Raw genomic sequence first — 21,746 nt, 5'->3', positions numbered from 1 at the left:
ATAAGCCAAGATGACCAAGTTATATTCTTCATGCAAGAACCAAGGCAATAATGCTAGCAGAAACCTCACTTCTAGGCAAGGGCTAGGCTACATAAGGAACAGAGGCTTTGAATAACCCCCTTGCTAAAGCAAAGCTGCAGCACTGGCAGCACACCAATACACCTGACAAGACCACCAACTGGGCCAGGCCATTAATCCTTATTAAAAATGTACAAACACAAGAAAGTGAAATATTAACCTCTGAAACATGCAGAGCAACATGTACTTCATTAAAGAGTCTCCCCAGATCCAGTACAAATTTAAATTTTAACTGGGTACATAACTGGAAGATCATTTCCTATTCCCAGTCAGACATGGAAGAAATCTCCTAAGATACACTGCCCTTATAATGTAATTCCTAATATCTTGAGAAACAGCACAAAGAAGAGAAATGCCCATCAGACCCTGCCCACTTTGAAAAATGAACTGCAATGCCAACTGTTTGTTCAGGACTGATCTTCATTTGAACAGACCCCCTCACCTCAACTTAGATTTCTTGGGAATAAAGTCTGTTCCAGATTTCTTAATTCCCTCACCTGAGCTGACTCTTAAAAGAAAGCAGGGGCACATTTCATACCCATCAACAACAGTTCAGCCGGCAAGTTAAGATACACTTTAGATGTAACCTATATATGCCCCATGCAACCTTCTGAAGTTTGTTTTTCAAACTCATCCCCTTGTCAGCTTGAGAGGAACATATAAAGATATCAAGGCTAAAACAAGAAGAAATAGTTAAATATTACTGGTAAAGAAGAAAGTCCCCCAGAGAAGCAAGGTTGTAATAAGTTCAGGAACTTCTAGTATTCTGAGTAACAACATCAGGCAGTTGTGACTCTCTCACTGTACTGAAGACATAAGCTACCCCTGCAAGGAGGAAGATCAACAAAGAGCTATGATATGTAGGATGTCCCTCTTTTATCTATTGCTCTGCCAGTAGCAGGGTGTATGATATTGGCCAAGATACACCATAACTGTGCCTCAGTTGCAGCATCTGAAGGAGGATGAAGACATTTACTCCCTCTGGTACTTTATTTTAGCTGATGGTTTGAAAGAAGACAAAAGAGACACTTTGATAAAACTACCTGCTGAACTCTTTGTCTGAAGGGTCCTATGAGCTAATACCATTATTTCATCATTATGAATTTTACTTCTAGTACATGTATCTACTAAGTATAAGGTCACATTGCATCAAACTCTGCACCATTGGATTTTCTGTGTGAGATCCTTGTCATTCACAAGAATGATGATTTAGGATAAAAAAATATTAGACACTATGCAAATATACTCCAAAACAAAAGATATTCATTTGTCATGTCAAACAGACTGGGACATACTTCTGGGAGCTATGAGTCTGGGATATTCTACTTTCTCAGTGTTAAGGCAGTGGGGAAAGTTACGGGAATTCACTCAGAAGAGTATTAAATAGGAAAAAGCTCTGAGACTACAGGGACGGTTGGTTTGCTCCTCAATGCCCAGACTCCTTCAGATGAATTAATGCCCAAAAGTTGACATTGCGTTACTGTACCATGGGATGCTTTCCTCTCTGCATACTTACCTCTGACCTTTCATCTCCCATGACTCACCGATACTGGACAGAAATCTGCATCCTGTCTCTTCCTTTCTCCCTAGCTCACAGTATGGGCATAGACTTTATGTGTTGGAAGGACTTCCATACACAAACATTCTTCTTTTCTCCTATCTTTGCTAAATGATTCTCTAAAAAAATAGCTACTAGCAAAATCAGCTGGATCAAGTGCCTTCTCCAGAGCGGCTGACATTTATCACTGCTAAATGTTAGCACTGAGACCACGAACTACAGAAGATTTACTTGACTCATGCCTGATTTGACATAAGTGGTATTAAACATTTTCTCCTACACTTGTGTGTAGGGTAAATGTCAGTCTAGTTGTGGAAAAAGGCTGGTACATCCAATCTTTCATGGTTATAGGATGGAGTGCACATTTAAACCTATAGGCAAGCAAAACAAGGAAGGCACAATGCCACTCCTGGCAGCACAGCAGAGGTCTGGCAGGGCAACATAAGTTCCATTAGTAAGATAAAGAAGTTTGGTTTTAAACAATCCTTCTCAAGATGCTGCCTCTTTTTCAGTGCTGTCAGAAAGTCCATAGACAGGTGTTTCAGCTCTCAGATGCTCAGTTCAGAGTGCCTCTTGTTCGCTTTGGCTTCACGTCGTGTCCCATATTCATATCAGAAAGCAAAAGTTATTCTTCACTGTGTACCACAAAGTCTTACAGGATTCTTGCCCAAGTATCCAATATGTGTTGGCAGCCAGCAGGTAACCTGGGAAATGTTCTACTAACCAACCATAATATCCCTTCTGACTATGAGCTAATATAGAAATAGCAAATGAAAACAAGCACAGGACCTAAGCTTATAAGCCTTGCTTGATGACAAAACACTATCAACTTTTCCTCCCCATCTATTGGTCTACTCAGAATTCTCTCAGTATCTTGCCTTATATCCTGTTTCTCTCAGTTTCCAAATGCCTCAATTCCTATCTCCAAATTCAATCTTTCCAGAAATGAGTTTGGGGTTTTTTTAGCTTAAAAATGTCATCAGGAGCTGCTCAAAATGTTAGCTAACATCTCCCTTGTTGTGTCTCCCAAACCACTGTTTAATATTTCTACAACAGTGGCACTAAAAAATTGATGAAGGTCTTGTGCTGGATGCTCTGCAGATGCACAGAGAAAACCACAGATCTTCTTGACTCTCAGTACACACAGTCTACAGCTGCAACAGGAGGGTGATCCACCATAGCAGCAGTAATGCAATTGGAAGTTTAAGAGTGGGGCAACCAACAACCTCTGGATATGCAAGTTTAGGAATCAGGGTCATCATCGTCACTAGGGCTATTTGGAATGCTCTGAAAGAGAATAGTAATGAAAGACCAAGATTAAGAACAAGTAATATTTTAAGAAGTAGAATCATATTCAACTTTTGGCCATGCTTTGTCTGCTTCTACACATTGCCACTAGCCCCTTCCTTTCTTTTTCAAATATTAAATTCATTAAGTAATACAGACAGGAAACAGACTGGCCCAAACACAATAGGACAGCTGGAACAGCAGTATTGGACTAACATGTGAGGGTAACTAGTGCCATTCATGTGGTAACTTCCTTCACAGCACATCAGTAAAATTCCCCACGCTGTTGATTCTTGACTCTCTTTCGCATTCCTGAGGCTCTGTTAAATCACTGCTGTGGAAGGGGATCTTGGGCACCAAAAGCTTTTGGGCTATCTGATCTCCCTGTTAGGGACTGGCTATTAAAACTGCAACTTCTTCCATCTGTCCACTTCACACTCAGGCTGTTTTTCTCTGCCTCCAGTTTTAGGCTGCCTTCTATCTGCACCTTTAGCCTCCTCCCCAGTGTGACACTGTTCAGAAAAAATCATCCCCAAACAGAAACCATATCATCACTGCATATGCAAATAGTCCTGAAAAAGACCTGACTTGCAGATAGCATCCGAGGGATATATACAGCAACTGGGCACGCTCATGAACCATTTGCAAATCTGGCTTCCAGCAGTTAAATTTCAGACAGAAATGATCTAAGCTTTCACAGCTTTTTTCTATCACGGCCAGATGGTGCCTGACCCCTGCAATAATTTCTGCCATATTCTATCCATATGCAAGCCTCCCTACTTCCATCAAACCATTAGTACCAATCAACATTTTTCAGAATTTAGATTTTAATAAAGCACTGATAGAAAAATGTGAAGATTTCATAAATTCTCTCATGAACATCCATTCTCTAGAGACCACCTTAGGGTCTTCTAAAGCACTTGCATCTGCACCAAATAAGTACTGCTCCAAGTAAATCAAATCTGAATGGCTAGTTCCCTAATCCTAGGAAATATCTGATTCTCTCCCTTCCCTAGCAACTGGATATTGAAGTCCCATTTTCCCTCTTTGCCTACACAGCTAAATTTCCCACCCTGCCACTCCCCCGCTCCAACCTTGATTAATGGAAACTCCTCCCTGAGGTTCTTCAGTACGTGCAAAACCAGCTGTTTGTCATTACCTTTCTTGTCCTACCTCCCTTCTGGCCATTCAGGTGTCATTAAAAACAGTAAAAACTATTAATGATCCTTTTCCCTTTCCACCTTCAGACGGTGTTTCTCCATGTTTAGCCAATCCTTATTTCTTGAAGCACTGTCACACCTTCCCTGACACCCATTAAAAACACTTCTCCTCAGTTGTCTCAAGATCTGCTCCTGTATCTTTTCCTATCCCATCTCCATATCTGGTTTCCTCCATGTTAGGAAATACACCAGCTTCCCCACAGATTTCCTCTAGAATGATTTATCTTAAGAATGAAAGTCCAAAAAGCCTTAGATTTTGTGGAACTACAATGCAACGTCCATGTTTCATGTCTGTGTACAGACATTTGCATATTCTGTCTTTTAAAGTTTTCATGGGAAAAGTTACTTTTCTTTTCTAGTCTGGTTCCCTCACTACAGCGTCAGGTATACTGCAACACTATCGGGATGGCTATGGAGAAAGGTAAACCAGACAGTGTTACCAGATATTGGGAAATCTTTAATTCTGATCAAAATGGAGGAAAAACCCCAACCTGAACTACACATTCAATACTTGGATTTATGATTTAGGAGTAGTGGATTTATGATTTAGCAACTTACTGGAATCTCTTCCATCAGAACCTGTAGCCACAAGGAAAAGAAGAGACGGAAGGATCTATTCAAGACAGGAGGATCTATTCTTTGGTGAAAGGAGGAACCATTAGGCCAGAAATTGTCTGACCTAAAGAAAACATTATTTAGATAAGTAGATATTTAGATTAATTTTAGGAAATAATATATAGATACTGCAGCAGAGGAGCCCTGAGATCCTTAGTTCCTTCCCAGGAACACACTCTTACGCACTCCAATTCCTCCTAGTCAAGGCTTAGACTCTGACCACAAGAAGTGTCTACCCTGCCAGAGCTACCCCTCCTCCTATCACCAATCCCAGCTGAGTGGAGAAGTCCCTCCCAATTGCAGAGGGTCGTTAGGCACTTGCCCCCCTGCACCTCAGCACCCACAGGTAATCTCAGAGGAAATGGGAAGGCAACGTTCCACTCAAGGAGCCTCCTTAGCTCCCCTGTGAGCAATTTTGTTGGTGTACTCTGAGGCTGAGGCAGTTCAGATGAAATACAAGACATTACAGGGTAAATGCTAAAAGTTACACCCCAAAGTCTGCATAAACCCCTTTGTCTTCCTAGGAAAGTGACACATCCCTAGAGACAGTCTTCAACAAATGCAGAGGAGCAGGAATAGACCATTCTGCTTTAACACCTTCAGGAGATCAGTACAGAGCTTGGCAGGATGTTCTTCACCATTACAAACAACAGTGTAATCCACTCAGGGTGTGGTATGTCTCTGGGAACAGGCAATTACACAGCAGGACCTTGGTAGGAAAAAAGAGCATGGTGCTCTACTTGAAAGCATAAACTGAAAGGAACAATATATGCTATTAGTCTATCCTACCCCTTCATCTAACTTTCTTAGCTTAGAATATTTTTCTTAAAAACACAAGCTCCTCCCATACTGCCTGATGAGAGACTAAGCATCCTTTTTGGCCACAAAGAAAAAGTTCAAAAACATAAGCTTTAGGGATTGATTTATGAAATACACTACTATGCTATGCAGAAAGCCAAGTAAAGTTCCCTGTAGCCGGTCCTGGAATCAAAAACGTTATAAGCACACAAGCACTGCACTAACCCAGTTCTGCCTCTTCAAGGATCAAAGCTGGCTGCCCCAGGGGGTCACTCTGATCCCCAAAGGTATTCTACCTTTCTTTCATACCATGCTGTGCTGCATTGCATTGTACAGATGCACCCTGGTGTTTTAGAAGTAAACATAAAGAAAACACTCAAAAAATCTATCCCATAATTCCAAGTGGATCTCAGGTTGGTCCTTCTACCGTTGTCACCAGTGTTTTCACCTCCAGCAAAGGAAACAAGGGGAAACAAACCCTGGGAGGACTTTCACAAGGCAAACTATTTTCTGCTCAACTAATCCAAAGGTGCACTTAATGAAAGCACTCACTGCTTTGATGTCAAAGAGTAATTCACTACTTATACAGCAAGAGCCCTTCTCAGCCTATGCAGGCTATTTATGCTGGTCAGACTCTGCTCTGCACAGATGTTGGTGTTATAGCAGCACTTCTGGACTTTGTCAGGATTCTGACAGTCATCTAGGGATGCTCTTTCCCCATCAAGTGCAGCTCCCCATTCCCCCCCAACTTGCAAAAACCAGAACTGAGGAAAAGCACAACAGTCAGCTTCCTTGCACTTCCTAGTGATACCTGCAGTAACTCACCCTGTGGCCTAAGGGGTGTGAAGGAATGGCAGAATGGAAGCACAGAGTCCTAATTAAGTAACATGGCTTCCCTTTTGAAATATTTAATTTCTCCATCCCATTTCCATGTGCCTCTCCTGAAAACCCTGCACTACAGTTATATTTAGTAAATAGTGTATATTGGGTTTGTCATAAGGGACTGGGCAAGATACATTTTGGACACATTTTCACAAGAGCTGAAAGCATTACTGGACCACGACTATAAGTAGGTTGCTTTTAAGCAGACTATAGCTTTAAACCAGACAGCACCAGCCTGTCTTTAAGTCAAGACATCTGCTCATACACATCTCCTGTCACTGCCTAGTCAAGTGAAGATTACAAAGCACATTCTGATTATCTGTTTACTTCCTCTCGTTCTTAAGTGGATGCTTGGATTTTTCTTCTCACAGAGCATTATGAGCCTTGGACGGCTATGTAAGCGGCTCTTAGCACATTGTGCAAGCTAATAGAATACAAATGATTATATAAATAATAAAGCTGCTGAAGATTTTCTTGTCACTGCTTTCTCTGCTCCATTGGCTTGACTTAGAGCACACATAAAAACGGCCTCTGCTAAGTGTTTTGTTCATAGCATCCATAAATAAAATTGAGATCCTGATTTAAAGAGACACTAAGAAGCTGTATCTCCTCCTGATTTCAATCAAACTGAGATGCTCAGTGTCTAGGAAAATCAGGCCCAAGGCTCCACAGATGAAACCAGAAGGATCTGTATGGCAGTTCATATTCAAGCAGGGCAGTTTAATTTCCTATTTAAGATGCTCACATGCTCTTTTTCGGCATATGTGCATCTCTTTAACCAATCCAGAGGTCAGGCAGGACAGAGCTTCAGACTCTGACAACCATTACTCACATCAGAGGACTGGCACATTAACAGAGAACCCCTGACACCACAAGTGGAGTATCAGTAGGATGGTAACTTGTCAAGTCAGTTACAGCCAGAAAACATCTACCTCAGCATTGTTGCTTCCATGATTCCTGTATGAAACCTCCACCTTTCCTCTGATATTAAGTGTTCATCCAAACATGATATTGCAACAACCCGCTGGGCTGCAAATAAAATCAGATCAACCTAGCCACACCCTGTGAAAAACAGTATTCATACAGAATCACAACCTTAAGGAGAAAACTCTTGGAAGAAACTCTCTTCCGTCAGGGAGAGATCGCACCCACTGACTCAACAAACCCACCAAGTCAAACAGAAAGACTGAGTTGAGCATGGGACTAATTAGCATAAGAAGCTAGAGAATCATTTAACCAATAGAATAAGAGAACTGTGGAGCCAATTTTGAGGAATTGAACTTTCTTCATTGCCTTAAAACATTGCTACTGCAGCGAGCTGTGCAAGCCTCTTGCCAGGGGACTGAAGATAAAGCAGAGGGAGGGAGGTCGTAACCCATGAACTGTTAGGTTTGCAGAGGCTCTAAGGGTGAGTCTCTGGGTGTGTGATGCTTGTCTAAAGAAGGCCAGTGGTGACTCCCGGTGTGTGATACTTATCTCCTATGAGTCAGGCTAGGCCCTCTGTGCACACACCCATCACTAACCCAGAGAAGGCCTCTTAGCAGGAGTGCCTCTGAAGCAACCCCTGCCACCCCAAGCCTAAATGACTCTACAAAAACCACCACCTCCAGCCTCTGAAAAACAGCATGACTGTGCAAAAACAGCACTCCCCCACACACAGGGGAAGCACCAGCAGGGTTTCTGAGGGTACATAAACTCATGTTTCATGGGCTTCTTTTCCTCACCACTCCCCAATGGATCAAGACACCAGTGACAACAGCAATGACAGCAACAACAACAAAGTCTGTCAGAGAACTCCGGGTGGTGACTATAAACTTTTTATTCTTTCTCTCTTTTCTGTTACACATTTTCCTGGGCGATATCTTTATGTTTTTATATTGCCATATTACTGTAGACAATAATAATGAAAACAGCTACATACCTGTTTTCCTTTGCAACCAAAATGTTCCAAAATAAACCATATATATCTATATCTGTAAACACAGGTAATCTACTATTGATTTACTTTTATTCACCCCGAGGGATTTATTAGCAAAAAAACAAAAGTTACTTCAGCCTTGCGGGGCAGACTGTAACACCAATGAGCATTAATTCATTTGTTTTCAAAAATGTATAAATGTGAAAAGTTTTGAATGACCTCAGAACCTACCACCACCAAGAAGCCCAAGGCGAAGAAGAACCAACGGATTCACCACTGGATCCACTGGTGGTGGCTTAATCTCTCTCTCTCTTCTCTCTGTTTTCTATTTCTATCTCTCTATCTCACATTTTATTCTTAAGTACAATCTGTACTACTGACTTCAGCATATAGTCTTGTTTGCACCTTAATTCGGGCAGAAGCATCTCTCAAAAACTGGATCATAACACATGGACTTCCAAGTCCACATGCCTCATTATTGCCACACCTCCATTACACCCTCATGCTGCACTCTCCTCACATAATTTACACTTTTTATGCTACTTTCAACTTTTATCTTTCCATTTTATTCTAATTCTGTATCCTCCTGGAAAATTTAGAACTATCTATATTCCCAGGTGAAATCCAGGATCATAAAAAAAATTCTAAATAAGCTTCTGAACATGACTTTTTTCAGCTAAAAATGTGACTCGGTAAACAAAGGCCATTTATCTTTTTATAATGGCTATTGCCTCAGTGCCTAGAAGATAGCCATTTAGAAGAAAATGTTACTAACAGTTTACAGAAGACACCTCTCCCACTAGCAGGGTTATTTTTTCTGTAATCCAAACACTAGAAGTCTGATTCTGCCCTTAAGATCATGAGGTTTCCAGCCTTCTGTCCAGCCAAATGACAAGTTTATCCTTACAGAGCTGTTGCAAGATCAGTATAAAATTCAGCATCAGGGGAAGACATTGAGTGTGTAAAGCAGGAAAGAGCGATGACTTTAAGAAACCCAAAGCACAGAAATAAGAATTAATTTGAAATAGTTACCTCTTTGAGGCAGCCCATGAAGTTGTTGCTTACTGGAGAGCCAGGTAAATCAGCAGTACTGGGGCTCCCTCCCACATAAAAGAAGTCATCTGAGCCCAGCATGGTGTAGTCCTCCTGTGTGTAGCCCGTGGTGGTAAGGATGCCATCCACAGAGATTGTCACCTGTTTGAGGGACACAATGGACAAAGAAAATCCCAGTAATGACCTTACAATCCTGAACAGAACAACTTGCCTCCCCTATAATTTTATGTTGGTTTTATTAAGGATTTTGTTGAGATTTGGTATGTATTTTTTTTTGTTCAGTGAAGCTCTATTTTCTGGTCTGATTTTCCCACACCAGAAATGTTTCAGCATCTACTTCTCCGTTTTCTGGTGCATCAGCACTCTCAGGCTTACCCACCAGCCTGCCCATCCAGATGCCTTCCATCTATTCAGGCCAGAAAATGGAACTGTCCTTGAAAGAGATTTCTCATATTAGCTGATTTTATGATTGATTAGAATTTATTTTAATGATTACAGTTAGTTATGGTTGTTAGTAAGAAAAAAAAAAAAAAAACAAAACAAACCACTAATGAAGACAAGGTTGGTATTTTTTATTTTTTATGCTTCTTTTGCTCACGGCACACTGACAATCATGCATTCAGGGATGAGGGGAAAGGAATCTCACTTTCAATACATTATGGATGTGCATGCCATGTACCTAGAGAGACACACACCCACCACCCACCACAAAAAAAAAAAAGGAGAAAAAAATTAAAAACTAACTCATAACCAAAATATAAGCAGAAAATAAAATTAAATAAATCAGAATAAATCAAACACACACCAACAAGTGTGATAGAAGCAGAGATGAGAAAGAAAAAGAAAGAAGAAAAAGCGTGCACACACTGCACTTTGACATATCATGCCAATATATCTGAGGCCCAGAAAGATGATGGGAAAAAAGTGAAAAGTGAGGGAGGCAGGAGAGGGAGAGAAAACCATTTCACACTTGCATGCAATCAAAAATAAAAATACCAAACAAACTGCATAATAATCAAAAAAACTCAAACCCAAACAGAAATACCCCCAAAATCTCTAACCACAAACACATGGAGGGTGAAGGGTGACAGAAGGAGGGGGAGGGAGAGGAGCAAGTGAATTTGATGTGTTTTGCTTAGATGCTGTTAGTGGTTTCAAGGGAAGATGGAGGAAAATAGATCGAGGCCAGGAGGAGACAGGTGAGTCACCAGACGTGGACATGCCATGCAGAGTGTGTACTGAAACAAACAATCGGCTGAGCTCCTGTTGGCCACGCAGGTAGAGGTCAGAAAGAGAGAGAGAAAGTGAGACAGAGAGAGAGCAAGAGGGAGGAGGAGGAGAGAAAGTAGAGGGAGGGAAGTGGGGGAAAATCAGGAGAAAGAGGACAACTCTGGCCAGTTTGCCTGTAATAGCCATTGCCACAACAAAAGAGTGAGAGAAAAAGAGAGCCTTCACCACCACGGACTAGAGGCCCTGCAATGGTTCTGATCTAGAAACCTTCAGAGTTAAAAAAAAACATAAACTGAAAGCAGAGGAAAAAAAGCAAAATTAAAACAAAAGCAAAAGAGAGAAAGCTAAACTCAAAAGCAAGGGACAAAAATCCCAGCAATTTATCACTGGAAAGGAAAAAAATACAACTAAAGACATAGGTGAAGAAAACAATGAAAGAAATGTCCAAAGCCCATTTCCAGAAGAGTTGTGTTAGTTGCTTTTGATGCTCATTTTTCTATTCAAAAAGAAGAAAGAAGAAGAAAAAAAAAAAGGAGGGGGGAAAAAAGTGTTTTAAATAAAATTAAAATAAAATTAAAGGAAGCAGTAAGTATAAAGGAGGGGGGAGAAAAAGAGAGGGTAGGGGGAGGAAAAGGCAGGTAACACACGGCAAACCCAAAAAAAGAGACAATAAGAATGATATCTACCAGACAATGTAGTTTGTTTACCATAGCGTGTCCAATGCCTGAGTGCTTTGCGGAAAAGGGGGAAGAAAGGAAATTAAAAAATCGTGAACAGAACGATTGTTAATTAAAATAACTAAAAGCAAAGATGAGTCGTTAGGGTGTTAGTACATTAGTTGGTTAGTAAAAATGACACATTGCATGAATGGTCTAGTGTTAGTTTTTCAAAAAAAGGCGTGGGGCACCTGAGACACACAAAGTGAGAAAGAGGACAATATGACCAGGACTCTATGGGGAACCATGCCATCTAGACTGTAAAGAAAGAGGGGGCTGCCTACTCTTCCCACCCTGGTCTTAATTATTAACTTCAACCCTCATACACATTTTCCAGATCTGAATCGAAGTTAAAACAGTGCAATACTTACTCTTCAAATGCCCATCAAGGTGCTTCCCTCAAACAAGAACCTTACTCTCAAAGATGTACACACACAGTACACAATTTGCCCCTTCAGCACAAACCCAATCATGACTCCATTCTTTCACCCACAACCACCCACCTACGTGCCTGCTCCTCTTCCAAGCCTCACTACCCTCAAGTGTTGCAGAGTATCACAAGCAGGCCAGTATTTCCTTTGGCTGGAGTATTACAGATGAAGAGTCCAAGACTCTGAGTCTTCCTTCCAAGTTTCCCAATCTGCAGCTTTCTTTACAGTAGGGGAGTTTGTAACTTTCAGGAGGAGCACACAACAAAGCCTGTGCTTGACTGTGTGCCTGTAGCTCACTTCTGTCATCCAAGAGTATAGGACTTGAACTTCTCCTACCGTAGGAAGAAATGTGTCGAGGAATTGTGTAAAAAGAATTGTGTCACTTGTGTCAAGGTTGAAGATAGAAGATTGAGAAGATTCTCCTATTATACTGCATCCATATTAGGAAGGAGCTAGGAGAATTTACCAGTCAGTTGGTTTCGACAGAACTTTGTAGATGCTTTGTTAACCCCTCCCAAGGCACGCAGATACCAACTGCTTGAACCTACACGTTGTTTCTTGTTTGCTTTTTAGCAGCTGAGGAACTCAAGATCTTTATAGCAGATTTTGCATTGAGACTAGTTTCAGTGTTGATAGGGAAGGGCAGTCCCTGGAGGGTCCAAGTCCTTGTTCTGTTGTGGCTTAAGCTGGCACGAACTATCCTAAATTACACAGGCAGGTTCTATGCTGCCTCATGTAAAAGCTATCTGCCTGCAAACCTCAGTTGTGCATTGACTAAGGAAGTAAGTTTGTGAAGACTTTGCAGCATTGAGCATAAAGTCCCAAGGTTATTTGCCTTTGATAATGAAATAATAATAATACTCTGTACTTGGGTATAATGAGCACAAAATCCTCAATTCTTAATCAAGGAAGTCTCACTCACAGCGAAATATTGTATTAATAAATCCATTTTATAAACAAGGGAGTTGGAGTATGGGATAGGGGGCAGATCAGGCTAAAAATGAGATGGAGTGTCAACAGCAGACCTGAATACAGACATGGGAAGTCTGACCTTCAGTCTCCTCTGCTCCTCCTCCTCCTCCCACCAGTCCACACTGCCCCAAACATGCTCTGAAAGCCCTGGTAAAATATAGCCATGATCCTATTTCTAAGTAAAGGTTTCTCACAAGGCAGAAAGAGGGCTTAGTTTTAACTGAAATAATAAGATAAATAAACAAGGAGATTTGCTTTGACATTAACAATCACTACTCAAGGGAATCTGTGGATTCACTTGGTTTGTCTCTAAGGAGATTAACCACTGCGATAGTCATTTGATCTAAAAAAAAGCAGCACTTAGTACTCTCCTAGCTTAGCTACAAAACATTTAACAATTCCAAAAAATACTGGGCAGAAGTCCAATTATTTAAAGTTCTATTCTAATTCTAGAAACAGCCAAAAAATTATGCAAATCCTCCTCCCCCTTCTCTCAGCCCCAAAAAAGCAGAGGAAAAGACTAGATGGCATTCTGAAGCTGCTGATAGTCCATTTAGCTGGAATTGCTTTAGCTTTAGAACATATTCTTGGAATTTCTAAACTATTGTTTTAAAATTTCATTTTAAAGAGAAATATATTTATCTCCAGTGCAATATTTTCAACCAATTACAAGGAGGCTACTGATCTTCTTATAAGGCCTTAGCATTCAGAGGCAATGTATTTTGTTGGGGTTTTGAGTTTGGTTTTGAAGTGGGTGTTTTTGAGGAAACATGAGCACAGCTGGAAAACAAGACTTCCAAGTGACCTCTGTTATGCTGCAACATTACAGGTGAATTTATAGGAAAGACATAGGGTAGTTAATCTTTTACATACAAAATTATTTAGGTTATACAAAATTATATTGGATGATAATGGTCAGGACTATCAGGACTGCTTTGCCTCAAGGCTTCATGAATTCCAGTTTCTGGGTATTCCAGTTTTAGGTTCTGGGTCAATGTCTGAATTTTGAGACAGATCAGGAGTTAAAATGGAAGTATCCAGTGAAAAGAAGACTGAAAAAACAAAAGTCCAGCCTTATTGATATTTTTTGGTTGAACTGTATTCTGTCATGTTTATCTACAGACTTGGAACCCAAATCACCTCTGCTAATTATTTTTAATTTGACTTTAAGACTGCCTTTTCTTTGGAAAGAACACAGCCATCTCGTTGAAACATCTCATTCTTGCCTAGTCAAGTTGAACCCTTAAAGAATTCAGGATCACTTAAAAAGATCCATAGTGAACAGATCAGGAGGATTAAAAGTTTAAGATGCTGCTGAATTGGCAAGGGACTCACCTGCTTTCTAGTAATTGCTGAAGTACTGCCTTGGTCTAATCAAAGATGAAAAGGCATAGACATATTTCCATTGTCTTGGTCCATTTCCATGGACCAATTAAAAAATCACTAACTAAAAGATTAAGAAAAGAATGTTACAGCTTCCCATCCACAGTTTTGTCTGTGGCCCTTTACTTTTTGCTTCTTCAAGATCCAAACCAATGCTGGCATGAAGCAAGGATTCATCTTGCTTCTGGCACATTTTCCCATTGAAATTGACTTCCAACAAAAAATAAAAAGTAAGAGTAACTAAAATGGCCAGTAAGCTCTACTGAGATATTCAGAGATGAGCTGTTCTGAAACTAGCTAAAAATAAAAATAAAACCCCCAAATTAAACAAAGCTATATATTCTGACCCTTCCAGATTGACAAACCTAGACCAGTTGGTGTCTCTCCCTCTACTGTACTGATCAGAAAGTTTGAACAAAATAGGATCATTAAGACCCATCCAATGCATAAGAAATTAAATTTGCATCTGCATATAAAGTATGGAAAACAGATTCATTTTTTTCCATAGGAAAGAATCCTGGAGTCTCATGGAAGTTTGGTGACAGATTTTTTGTCAAAGACCCAGACATCCTTAAGCATGTAGAAACATAGGGATTTACATGGGAAAGACAAATAAAAATCTTCAGCCCTGAACCCAAATATTGAAAAGAAAGATATGAAATCCCCATAACAGATAAATTATCCACTGACATCTGCTAGTAGAGACTATTTCTGATCCCTGGCGCTGATTATCCTATACTCACAGACACATTTGATCTTAGCTACCATAAAATGTTACCACAAAAGCTGTTTTCACAGTAAATTACATTGTATAAACTTATATAAAGCCATTAAGGGTTTTGCTAATATTCACATTAATGAGGAAATAAATAGGTCATATTCTATTCTAATCTTAGTTTACAAGCTATTTTTGCTGCCTCTACCAGTGAGCAGGACACCAAATAGCTCCTATTCAGAGTGTAAACCTCATTTATCATGCAGCGGATGGGCCTTAGTGACTTGATATATTTACCAGCTTTCAGAGCAAGGTTATTTAATTTTATCTTATCTATTTATGTATGAATTTATATTTCATGAGAACGGCTTTGGGATCTTAGGACTAGCCTACTACCAAATACATCACCTGATACAGTTGTCTGCTTGGAAAAGCAGTATGTAGATGTGTAAAATTACACTGGTAAAATCAGAAAAACTTTTCCAAAGTAGAATTGTAGAATGCTGGATTGATCTGGGTTTGCTCGGTTTTTTTTGATCCTTCCACTTTTCCAGTCCTCACAGCCAACAGAAGAGTCTCACAGGCAGAGACACAAGAAATAAGGTAAAATCTCATTATAGAAAGAAGAGGAAAAAAATCAAAAAGAAGAAAAGAAGAACAGAGAATCAAGAAGACTCAGAGAGACTCCAGCCAATTAATTCCAAAGCTATAAAGTTAAATTAATTACACACATACCCACCAGTCTGCACACCTGCACACTCACATGCACACACAACAGAAAAAGGAAAAGAAAAACAAAAGACTTCCAGAATTAGAATTGTGACATCACGGCAATGGTTAAACCAATTAACAAAACTGAAAGAAAAAGGAGAGAGGTGTAGAGCATTGGCTGTTGGAAAAAGGCTCTGTTCCCACGGTAATTAAATACAACAAGAATATTACTGATAAGATTGAATCATAATTAAGGAAATAATAAAATAAAAAAGGGAGAACAGAAAAAGATAAAAGGAAAAGGGAGATGAAAGTAAAGTTATGTCACAAGTTTTTATTATTAAATCAAACTGAAAAAAACACAGAAAATTAATGAAGTGGAAATGAAGATATTGCAGCAGGGATAAATTCCCGTCAACTAATGTTTTTTCACTGTCCTCTAGGTACCAAGATCCAGAATAGGTGGAGAAACTTCAGCAATTCCACTGAGCTTCCTCATTTCTCCAACACTCTCTCCCATCTGCCTGTCCCAACGAAATAAAACAAAATTCTCCCCAGCATTTTCTCCCGTTCACCATTACCTGCCGCAGGTTGCGTGTCACTTTAACGTCGTGCCACGCGTTGTCATTGAACTTGCCATTGACCGGCTCCACAATGGCCTCAAAGGCCCCAGACCCCAGGTTAATGACCAACGAGACCGCACCGTCTTTCAGGGCCAGGTTGACATAATCCGCTGACTTGCCGGTGTGCAGAATGAGCCCGTTGCGTTGCCATGTCTTGAAGGAGAGAGTGATCTCATCGCTGCTGCTCTGGATGGGGTTCTGCGACAGGTCATAGCAAAGGTATTCGGAACCACGGAAAGTGGCCATATTCTCATCTCGTGCTGGAAAGGAAGGGGAAAAAAAAACCTATTCAGCAGTCAGCCAAGAAGAGATTTAAGGTTGTCAAGAAATTTCTAAGCAATCCCACAGCACTGTTTACTGTACAGCTATATATCATGGCATGCTAATGGCTGTACAGATCCTTTTCTAACAAGACTATCAAGAGAATTAACTTCAGGGTCCTCAATACTGACAAATTTCACTGCTGTGTTTTCAGCTTCACTGCAGCACTGTCACCATAGGGACCATTCAACAGCATTCAGTGAAGTCTAGGAAAAACATTTAAGGCCTGCTAATAAGGCACTTCACATCCTTTTTGGGAGAATGATGGAAAGCTCTACTGTTCTCAACACGACCACCACATATGTGTCATTTAAAAAGTCTTCACCATTTCCCGAAAATCAGCATTTTAGATTCAGCACTAATGCCATCTGAACTTATTTTAACCCATCTGACAGGCAATTTAAGAGACACATAGAATATAATCCTAACAGAGCTGCTCTTTTTTTCAACTGAATGAGAGACCAAGCAGGCAAGAGAGCCACATGAAGTGTCCTATAGATTCCTCCTCCAACAGTATGAGGGAAGTCCACATAAAACATTTTGTCCATAGATGTAAGTAATGTTGCTGGCAAACACATCTGAGAACTTTGCCTGTCTGATCACCTTGTCCAGGAAATCTGTACTAGACAAGCACATCTTCTTCATACAGCAAAAATAAACACGGGGGGATTATTCACAGCACATGACGTAAAATATTTCCTCATTAGGAAAAAAAATCTCCTATGTACAGTAAGGAAAGCCAGTACACTAATTTCTTAGCAACTGGAGGCAGCATTTGAATATCATAAAAATCCTTTGTGTGAACTAGAAGTCTGCTTCCCAGTACCTGGTGTTCCAGTCCTTCAAAGCCAGTTCTGCTGCCATATTGCACTTATGTGACTTGAGCCAGTTGCATACCCCAGTTTTGTCCAGTGGAAGAAGTGTAAGACAGTGATAGGAAAGCTTGCAGGAGGGCTGTCTGTAGCCCATTCCTACCAGTGCCATCTGGGGGAAAAGGGTCCCCCCACTCAGTAACGCAGCACCTTCCTGACTCCCAGCTGTGAAAGCAAGTCTGAGCAGTAGATAGTAGAAGCAGTCAAGCTATCATTGCTTAGAAGTTACTGCATGAGGCAAGGGCTAGTCCTATTTCCGTTGACATTAATAGTATTTTTTTGTTTCATTTTGTCTCATTTAGTAATCCTAATACAGATGAGACAGAATTTATTAGTACAAGACTGAAAGGAAAATACTTGCTGTCACAGCCATTCTTGGAAAATAACTACATAGTAAAATCTATGCCCTCATAGCATAAAACAATGGTGACAAAACAGTACAGTGTTGCACCTTGTACATATATTATTGTCAAGTGATAGGTCTGCTTTAAGCAGAGCCTTTTGTGGCAGTATGTGTGTTCGTACTTAAGTAAGCAGACCATGTGTCTATATACTCCTGCAAGCAAACAGGAGCCAAATTACTCCATGCAGCAATACACGCTGGGAGCCAAGTGGCTCAAAAGCAGCTTTTCAGAAGAAGACCTGAGGGTCCCAGCACACAAGCTGAGCACAAGTCAGCGGCACTTGCCCTTTCAGCAAAGGGCAGATGCATCCATGGCTGTATTAACAAGAATCAGCCAGCAGGCTGAGGAAAGTGATTCTTCCCCCAGTGGACACTTATGAGATCACATTAGGACTGCTCTGTCCAGTACTGAGTTCCCTCGTATAAAAATGGCTTCAGCATATTGGAGTGAGTCCAGCAAAGAGCTGCCAAGGCACTGAGGTAGGTGAGGTGTACGGAGAACCTGAGAGAACTGTGTTTGTTCTGCTTCAAGGAGAGACAACTCAAGGGAAATCTTAGTGTTCTCTGCAATGACTTAATGGGAGACCATAGAGAAGACAGGGCCAAATTCTTTTCAGAGGTCTGCAGAAGAAGGATGAGAAGCAACAGATACAGTTGAATACAAGAAATTCTCATTCCATACAGAGGAATGTTTCATCTTGAGGATTGTCAAACACTAGGAAGGGCACAGAGAGACTGTGAAATCTCCATCTTTAGAAATATTAAAAACTTGATTAGGTACAGTCCTGAGCCGCCTGCTCTAACTGGACCATCTCTGAGCTAGTGGTTGGACTACAGTCTCTGGATGTCCCTTCCAAATTATTTGGTTCTGTGATTCTATTCTGAATATGTTTAACTACCTGCTCAGCAAGAAGTGCTGAATGTTTGTGTCGGTGTTAAACCAGCCTAAGCACAGAGGGTTGCTATTGATTGCAGTTCTGGAAGTCAGAGCCAAGTACTTAACAACCCTTTCCCACTTTGATAATTCCCCTGCCTAGTCACTCCTGATCCATCAGAAGAGAATGTGTTACAATCAAGTTAGACACATGCTCTATGTACCTGTGGGAAATTCCCATCAAATAGCCAGTGAGGGCAGGAGTCAAACACAATCATTATGAGCCTTTTCCCCACAACCATAGATGTACAAAGCACTGAATACACATTTGTTGTCTTTGGGAAGGGGGGCATGATGGGTTGATTGTTCACTCAGTACAAGAAATATTACTAGGGCTCATTTACCTTTTCTCAGTCACTGAAATGAAATATTACTGATGTACTCAGTACAAAGGAGAAGGCCAAGAGCATATTAGAAATCTAAACAGTAATTTAGGGCAACTACTGCATACTCATCAAAATAGAGCAGAGCAAATTCAAAGAGATATTACTCTGACTTGTACCACTGGTTTTAATATAAGGTGCCATCAACCTCTGCATGCAACTACATCATCTGCCTGTTCCCTCCAGTCATCTGCTGCTGACCCTTATTACAGATGGGATTCTGCACCTTATCCATCTTTGTATCCTTCCTGTTCATAGGAGAATGTCATTTATTTCTGTTTCATATTTTGTTATGGGGATTTTTTCTTCCTTCTGTGGTTGCTTTGGACAGACATTCAAATTTGCAGATCACCACACACTAAAATCTCTCTGGGGTTCACTGGGCAATCCAAATTCATGCCTGTTCAACACACGTCTCATAAGCATAACTCCCAAGGTCAACACACTCTCTCTAAAACTGTGTTCCCCAAATCACTGATTCCTCAACAGTTTACCAGTGGCCATGTGGATGACTGGTTTACCAGTCTCATGAAAAGCTTCAGTGGTCAGAGCCTAAGCTGTGCCCTGAAGAGCTTCACCGCATATTTCTCCAAGCTACTACACAGTAGCCTGTGTCAGGTCACGTGAAAGGCTTTTTACCAAGCGTGGCTTCTCCATACTGTCCAAACTGTTAGGATGCTCTGACATACATGACAGCTCTAAACAAAAAACACATGAAAATTACCAGAGGGCATGAAGGGGGAAAAGGGATACAGGTTCTCTCCACAACGAATGAGGAGAAAAAAGCCCTGAGTAGGCTGCAGGTCTCACAGTATTTCTGTATACTTTCAGGCACAGTCTGGTGATGCCTGGAAGACCAGAGAGCAGTGAAACACTTGTTATTTGCTAGCTCATGATCCTTGTGCACAAGGTTCCACAAATAGCACTGTGATATTTAGGGCTTCTATATTCCTTAAACAGTGGTAGTGTACCAAAGAGCTTCTGCACAGCAACACTGCTAACCCAGAAAAGCTAAACTCAAGGCCCAACTCAAAGTCAACAGGAATCCTTGGTTTATGTTACATGAAGCAACAGATCAAATCTTGATTTTTCTGTGATGTGAAACCCTGTATATAGTAGGTGATGTTTACAGGAATTGATGATCTAGTTGTTCAGGCGTGACAATGCAACTGCATGAAATAACATTTACTTAAAACAGAATTTAGGATATGTTTGAAAACTATTGATTTATGCATCAGTTGCATGATTTAATTTTTAACTCAGTTAATACTAAACAGATTTGCAAAAATCAGAATTGGAAAGCAGGTTAGCACATATAAACAATCAAATATTCCATCTCAACTTGTTAATATTAATCTAAGCCCATTATTTGCTTCGTAACTCTTTCACATAACTAAATTCACTGCAGCAGGTAGGATTTTCAAAGATCCAAGACCTGTGAAAAATTCCACACTCAGACTTAAACCCTTGACATATTCAAGACTCATAGAAATCACCAGAATAGAAGCAAAACCCAGAATCTTCAAACTGACTTACACAGACCTTTTCCTTGAAAGAATGGAGATACCCATGACTTTACATGGTAAAATGTTACCCTTTTCTGACCAACTGCTAGCAGACACACCTAGCATATTAAACAGTTACCACAACCACCCCACTGCAAAGCCATTTTTGCAAGTCTCAAACCTATACCTGTTCAAATTCCCCAAACAATCATCAGTACCTATTGCAGGTTGATAGCAAGAACAGAAACAAAAGCACTGCAAATAAGTACCTAAGCCAAGTTCCTGGCTCTTCTCATCCCTGGTGAAACCCCAGAGCTTGCTGAGTCTCAGGTTCCCAGGAGAGGTGAAGACTGGGGATCTTTCCATATACTGTATAGCTATACTGCTTGATCAGGAAAGCCAGATGGTAATTTTAGTTTCAGTTTTTATGTGCAATGCTGTTGCTATGTGTTCCTGTCAGAGCTCTTTCTACAAAGGAGGACTCAAATATTCAGAATTCACAGCATCACTAGGAGGTAGGAAATCTTGACAGTTTGATTTATGTCTGAGGAAACCAACGCACCAACATTTAATGGATTTATTCATGGCCACTGAGAAAAATCAATAGCAGACAAAGCATTTGAGTTCAAAAGCTCCTATCTCCCCATCCTGGGCTCATTCCAGAGGTTCTCATACATTTGTGGAGGGAAACCAAACTCCTATTTTTCTCCAGTCCTGCCAGGAAGTCAACCTAGCTAAGATGTGAAGCAAAGCAGCCTCCAAAGTTCTGGATGATGCCTGAAAATAAATACTTCATGACTGTGAAGTTGAAAACAGCAAACTCTAGAAGCACTAATTCTGCTCAGGGGCATGAAATTTAATATTCAACAAAAGCAGCATCTCGTGTAACAGGATTTTTGGCCTCAAACACAATTAAGAAATATTTAGAAAAATATAAAATGGGCAGTGACTTTCCTGAAGTCTCCTGAAGAAAACTTCAAGTAGCTCTCCTAAAACCAAGAGTCAGCTGCTCACCTTCTCACCTTGTGTCAAAACCCACTACATTACAGGTGTACTCTGAGGCTCTTCCTATCTTACTGGGGTTTGGTTTACAGTCAACATCAGAGCATGTCTTCTGCTAGTGAAAAAAGCAAACTCT

The 21,746-nt window shown here is 40.5% G+C and overlaps 1 protein-coding gene across 26 annotated transcripts in view; it reads right to left on the bottom strand.

Moving 5' to 3' along the window:
* NRXN3 (neurexin 3) overlaps positions 1–21,746 on the bottom strand; it is a 1,006,081-nt gene that overhangs the window by 712,816 nt on the left and 271,519 nt on the right. For 23 of the 26 annotated variants that reach the window (XM_032692472.1, XM_032692495.1, XM_032692496.1 and 20 more), the window contains 2 exons: positions 16,149–16,450; positions 9,389–9,550 (listed from right to left, as the gene is read on the bottom strand). In XM_032692472.1, the coding sequence (XP_032548363.1) occupies positions 9,389–9,550; positions 16,149–16,450 (464 nt within the window). Of the gene's footprint in view, positions 1–9,388; positions 9,551–11,325; positions 11,371–16,148; positions 16,451–20,877; positions 20,974–21,746 lie in introns of those variants that run through there. The other 3 variants (XM_032692493.1, XM_032692482.1, XM_032692491.1) reach the window with 3 other exon arrangements.

Source organism: Chiroxiphia lanceolata, chromosome 6 (assembly GCF_009829145.1).
Source record: "Chiroxiphia lanceolata isolate bChiLan1 chromosome 6, bChiLan1.pri, whole genome shotgun sequence".
Lineage (NCBI taxonomy): Eukaryota > Metazoa > Chordata > Aves > Passeriformes > Pipridae > Chiroxiphia > Chiroxiphia lanceolata.
This window is presented reverse-complemented; position numbering and strand designations above follow the sequence as displayed.